A 5,204-nucleotide genomic window follows, 5' to 3' on the forward strand; every position below is an offset into this window, starting at 1 on the left:
AAAAAAAAAAAAAAAAAAAAAAAAGAACAATTGTAAAAACTCCTGTTGTGGCACATCAAACCCTTGGTGACATTCTCTTGGTGAGGAAAACAGCACACATCATGTTCCTGGGGACTGGTAGTTGGTGGCTGCACTGGGGGACATGTAGCTCCTTTATCCTTGTAGTTGTTCCATCCTTGTACCTCCTCCATTCCACTACYTGGGATGGTTCTTAATCTACAGGTCCTTGGGTTGGCCACTGGTTATCGGAAAACCTCAGCCACTCTGGTATCACCATCACATGCACTCAGCCTTCTGAGGTCTCTTTTTGCAAAGGGATCACCAGCTTTCACATGGCATCAGCTGAAAATCCTCATCCCCATGGGGTGCTATTTATCTCTTGGTCAGGAAATGCTCCCTGGCCCAAGGCAGCAGAGGAGATATGAATCTGGGCACTGATTTCCCAAATCAAAAAGAAACATGCTCCCTAATGATAAGTGAGTTGAAGGAAAAGGGGATGGATCGCTGGCTGTTCACTGCTACTGAAGTTGACTTCAGATTCAGTCCATATTTCGATCCTGTGACCCTCTCTCAACATCATCCTCTGGAAGGTGTGGAACCTGGCTCCTAACTTCAAACAAGAGAGCCAGGGGCCCCCGTGCTGTCCAGCAGGATCCATCCCCACCCACCAGCATCGCTCACCTTCCTTGTGCTGTCACACATATCCCCATGACCCATCTCCTCCCACTCTCCAAATCATGCTGCCACTGGTCACACTTCGATGAATCCCTTTCCATCCCCAGGCMGGGGACATGTGCCCTCTCACATACACACTCTCTGCTCCCTGAAAGTCCCCATACTCAGGGCTCACCCCACTTTGCCAAGGTTTGGCAGCATCTCCCCATTTTTAGCCCCACACGCTGCTATTCCTCAGGGGCAGGCCAGCCCTGGAGCCTCTCTCTCCCCCTGGCTCTCTYTGAGCCCCTGGGTGTGATGGTGAGGAGTGTCATCCCCTCCAGCCCACCCCACAGGTCTCCATCCCTTCTTGTGCAGCTGTGCAGGATCCTCTTTGCTCTCCAGWGCCTGGGGAAGATCCCAATGAGCCSCTCTCTCTCCACTTCTCATTTTCCACACATGCTCTGAGTCTGCCAGTTCTCATCCTGGGTGATCATCCCATAGGGCCATCCCTTTAAGGGTTAAAAGCTTTCAGGCCCCCACCCCACCAAGCAAAAGGGTTTCACACTCACTCTTAACCCCTTCCTGCACACCTCTGCTCTCTGCTCTGAGCTTTTGCCACCCCAGCGGATCCGATCTGGTTTGAGTTAAGGCTTTGTGTGCGCCCGGCTCTGACTTCGGCAGAGTAATTTGAATAACAAGACTAATTGGATTTATAAAGCACAGCCCCCCCTTTCCCCCCCTCAAACCCGAGGCTCTGCACAGTGTGACAAAGAAAACACACTAATGAAAACCACGCTAGTGAGAGCTGAGGGCAGGGACGAGCCTCCTGCGGGCAGGCACTGGCTGAGACCTGACTGCGTTGTGGCGATGCTCTAATCCTCCGGTGCGAGTGGCTGCTGGGGCAGCTCCGGCACTGACCCCATGTCCCGCAGCGTGCGGGGCTGATGGCAAGTGAGGAGGCACACACGGTGACATTTCCCCCCAGCCATCTGCCTCATCTCCTTCCCCATCCCGGGTCCCCCGGGAGAAGCCACAGGGGAGGYTGCCCACGGCATCAGGGCAGGAGCCAGCACAACCAGGACGGTGAGGGCAGGATTCTGTGGGGGCTGCTGGTGGCCTCGGGCACCCYGACATCCCCAGGCTGGGGAGACCCAGGGCTCAGCCTGCTGCTCCTCTTTCCCCTGCAGAAGCCTTGCTSATGGGGGTAGTGGTGCAGAGCCCTCTTTCCTTGCACTCTGGACAGGCTGAATGTCAAATTGCAGCTACACTTCATGCAGGACGAGGACTGAACCCCAAGAGAAGGGGCCTCTCTCTGCTCCTTGCCTGCACCCACGGCTCTCTGGCACCCGGGGTCGGCTCTAATCCYGACTCCATCACTTTGCTCTGCCTGCACGCAGACAAATGCCCAAGCACAGCTTCACACTCTAAAAAGTCCAAGTTGTCTCCACCTGGCAGGCACAATGGAAAAAACACCGAGACCTTCTCCTTCCAGCTCCCGTTCACATGGAGTTGAAAAGCCAATCTCCTTTGAAGTGTCCTGTGCCCAGTAGCCCAGGCTGTGGAGGAGGAAACATCTCCCCGCTCCTGAGCAGGGATACTACAGATCCCCAAAGAGCCGTGGTCCCCCAGCAGGGGTAGCTCCCTAGAGATTTGGGGAGCAACAGAGCCCAGAAAGATGAGGATACAGAAGAGGAGGAAAGGACCAGACTGGAATGAACCACAGGGACAGGGGGAAGAGCAGAGAATGTTTCCCTGGTGTCAGGGAAGGGACTTGGGGTGCAAATCCAGCCTAATGCAATCCAGCCCTGCATGCTTCTGCAAAGAGAGGGGTGTCTTTCCTCTGGCCTGATGCCAGTCAGAGCATCCCCCCCAGACAGAGTGCCAGGGGTGGTGCTCAACTCCATCAGCAAAAAGCCAGCAGAGCTCCAGAGCTGCCCACTGCCAGTCCCAGCAGCAGCAGAGGCACAAATCCTGCCCTCCTGGCCACTGAAGGGGAAGGCTGAGAGCAGGAGGGAGCCCCCATCATGTCCTCAGAGCCCCTGTGATCCACTGGGGTWAATCCCGGGATCATATCTTTTTCCTGCACCCTCCAGCTCCGGGAGCAGGTCAGAGGAGACGAGGCTGCACAGCCCTGTAGTGGATCAGCCAGGGGGATCCCGTCCCCAAAAGGGACCCTGCGACATTGACTGTGCCCTGCAGAGGACATCCCCAGAGTGCTTAAAAAGCCCCATCTCCAGGGCCAGGGACACCATCCACATCTTCACAAAAGCAGAAGGAGCAAGCCACCCTCCTGMGGTGGGTCCCGAGCTGAGAGACCCACTTAGGTGCCCTCAAAAAGTATCACTGCACCCTCCATCCCTCTSTGTCCCCAGTGTCCCTGCCACGAAGGGCAGTGGCCCCACTCTTGCCAAGTAGGGACCTGGAAGACACAGTTTAGGATTAATCCTGRATGTGAAAAAAAAGGTGCTTGTTTCGCCCATTCCTGTCTTTTGGGATTAATCCCGCACCGGGACCACCCCACTCCCCCCGCCCCTCCTGGCCCGTGTTCTTCCGCGGGAGGTCAGCGGGGCCGTGGGGGGAGAGGAGGGGCCGTGGGGCAGGCGGCAAGGAGAGGGCAGACCGCTTGCAGGGGGGYCGGGGGGCGTTTGGGGGAGGGCAGGGGCATCAAGCCAAATGCCCCCCGCTTTCCCTTTCGGCTCTGCGGCTCCCAGAGCTGGTTGTCTTGTGTCATTTGTTCCTGCCAGGGGACAGGGGACACCACCACCCCCCTTTAAATTCCTGCTATTGTAGCGTTTGAGACCCGGGTTGGACCTGGGTGTTTAGATGACATCACCGAGCAGGTTGGGTTATAAAATGAATGAAGCAGAAAGCAGCCCAAGTTCACTAGCTCGGCACTTCGCAGGCGGCAGGAGGGACCTCGGGGCTCCGCTCTGAACTTTGACTSCCGTCGGTGCCGTCCTCTCCCCGGGGCTGCCCTCGGCTCCCCGCTGCCCCCCCGACCCCCCTCCCGCTCGGCCCCGCAGGATGCAGATCTCACCCTTGCTGGCTGGTGGACTTTTACTCGCGCTGCTCTCCGTCAGGCTGGAGGCGAAGCCGGCGTCTCAGCTCCCACAGAAGGTACGGCTGGAGCTTTCTCCGGCTTTTCCTCCTCTCYCGGTCCCGCTCAGAGTCCGAACGGCACAGGGTGGGGGGGACGTCGGGTGACTGTGGGGTGCCAGATTCAGTGCAAAGAGGGATCCTTCTATCCCCATGGGTTGTTTGACTGCAAGGGGGACTCCCTGCTTCTCCGGGCTGTCCCGAACTTGAGTGTCCGGGGACATCAGCCCCGAAGCGGAGCTGGAGTGGGACACGGCGTGCCCCATACCCCGCGGGATCGGCGCAGGGGAGGGTGGCAGTTTTCTCCCCGAGTCACCCTGGGGACCCCTCCGTGCCGGKCACGGGGGAAGGGGAGCAGAGCCGGAGCGGGGCAGGCAGCAGGTGCACGGTGGGACGGGGTGCGAGACCMGAGCCCTCCGGGCAGTACTGACCGAACAGGCCAGGCAGAGGCAGCCGGGGCATCCCGCGGGGAAGGGGCACCCCAAATGAGTGAGCCGGGAACCTGGTTGTGATGCTGAGGAGGAGGGATGTGCCCGAGGCCACCGACACTGGGTGGCACTGCCCCGAGGTCTGGACACAGAGAGGGGAGCACGGTCTGAGGGGGTGCCCCAGGACAGCAGTGGGATAGGAGTGGTGGTGTAAGGAACTGGGGTGCAGACTGCAGGAAAAGAGGTGATATGGGGGGGTGTCGGGAAGATGAATAAGGATGAACATTTCCAGGGTTTGGTGGGCAGCAGCTCCGAGCAGGAAGAGAGATAGGAGGCCTGGGAGATGGGGGGACAGTAAGGAAGGAAGTGTGCCCCCCTAACTGAGGGTCAGAATTGGAGGACTGGAAGGATACACAGAGTGCTAACTAGGGAAGGGGGCAGCAGGGAAGGGGAACCCTCATCTCCSCAGCAGTGCTGGGGACACTCTGCAAAGCAGGGGTGCAAGGGGTAGCTGTGGGGCAGGACCACTCCACATAATCTGAGATCTGTAMACTGGTGAGGGATGCAGTGACCGAAGGGGTCTGAAAGGAAAGGACTTTACAGCTTTCAGTCTCCYTCAGATTATGGGCAGGGGGTGAGGACGGGACGGGATGGGACCACAGGATAGTGACAGCAGCACAGCTGAGGGGTGCAGCATCATCAGCCCTTCGGAGGGGCAGTGGGGGCTATGCAGTGACCARGGCAGGAAGACACCGCTGTGCTGTGGGTCAGGGGGATGCTCTGATGCCAGGGAAGGGAGCACAGATTTAGGGAGGGAGGAAGATGCCCTGGGCACAGCCGTGGGGTGATGGACTGCACTGGCGGGCACAGACCCAATCCCGAGTTTGCATCCCAGAGGGGACACACCGACCCCGCTGCGCTGCCCTTACGGGGCTCCCCARCACTGACGGGGATCGCTGGGGACGGCGGCGCTCTGACCCTCTCCTCCCCACAGGCCTCCCGCGGGGCGGCAGCGGCGGCAGC

At 58.9% G+C, this 5,204-nt stretch overlaps 1 protein-coding gene across 1 annotated transcript in view; it reads left to right on the forward strand.

The window, feature by feature from the left end:
- Positions 1-3,376: 3,376 nt before the first annotated feature.
- The window catches only part of NPPC (natriuretic peptide C), a 4,797-nt gene continuing 2,969 nt past the window's right edge, over positions 3,377-5,204 (forward strand). The window contains exons 1-2 of the mRNA XM_057367231.1: positions 3,377-3,774; positions 5,176-5,202. Of these exons, the coding sequence (XP_057223214.1) occupies positions 3,682-3,774; positions 5,176-5,202 (120 nt within the window). The 5' untranslated portion in view covers positions 3,377-3,681. The remainder of the gene's footprint in view (positions 3,775-5,175; positions 5,203-5,204) is intronic.

This window comes from Malurus melanocephalus, unplaced genomic scaffold, assembly GCF_030028575.1.
Source record: "Malurus melanocephalus ecotype Western Australia unplaced genomic scaffold, MMel_1.1 scaffold_75, whole genome shotgun sequence".
NCBI lineage: Eukaryota > Metazoa > Chordata > Aves > Passeriformes > Maluridae > Malurus > Malurus melanocephalus.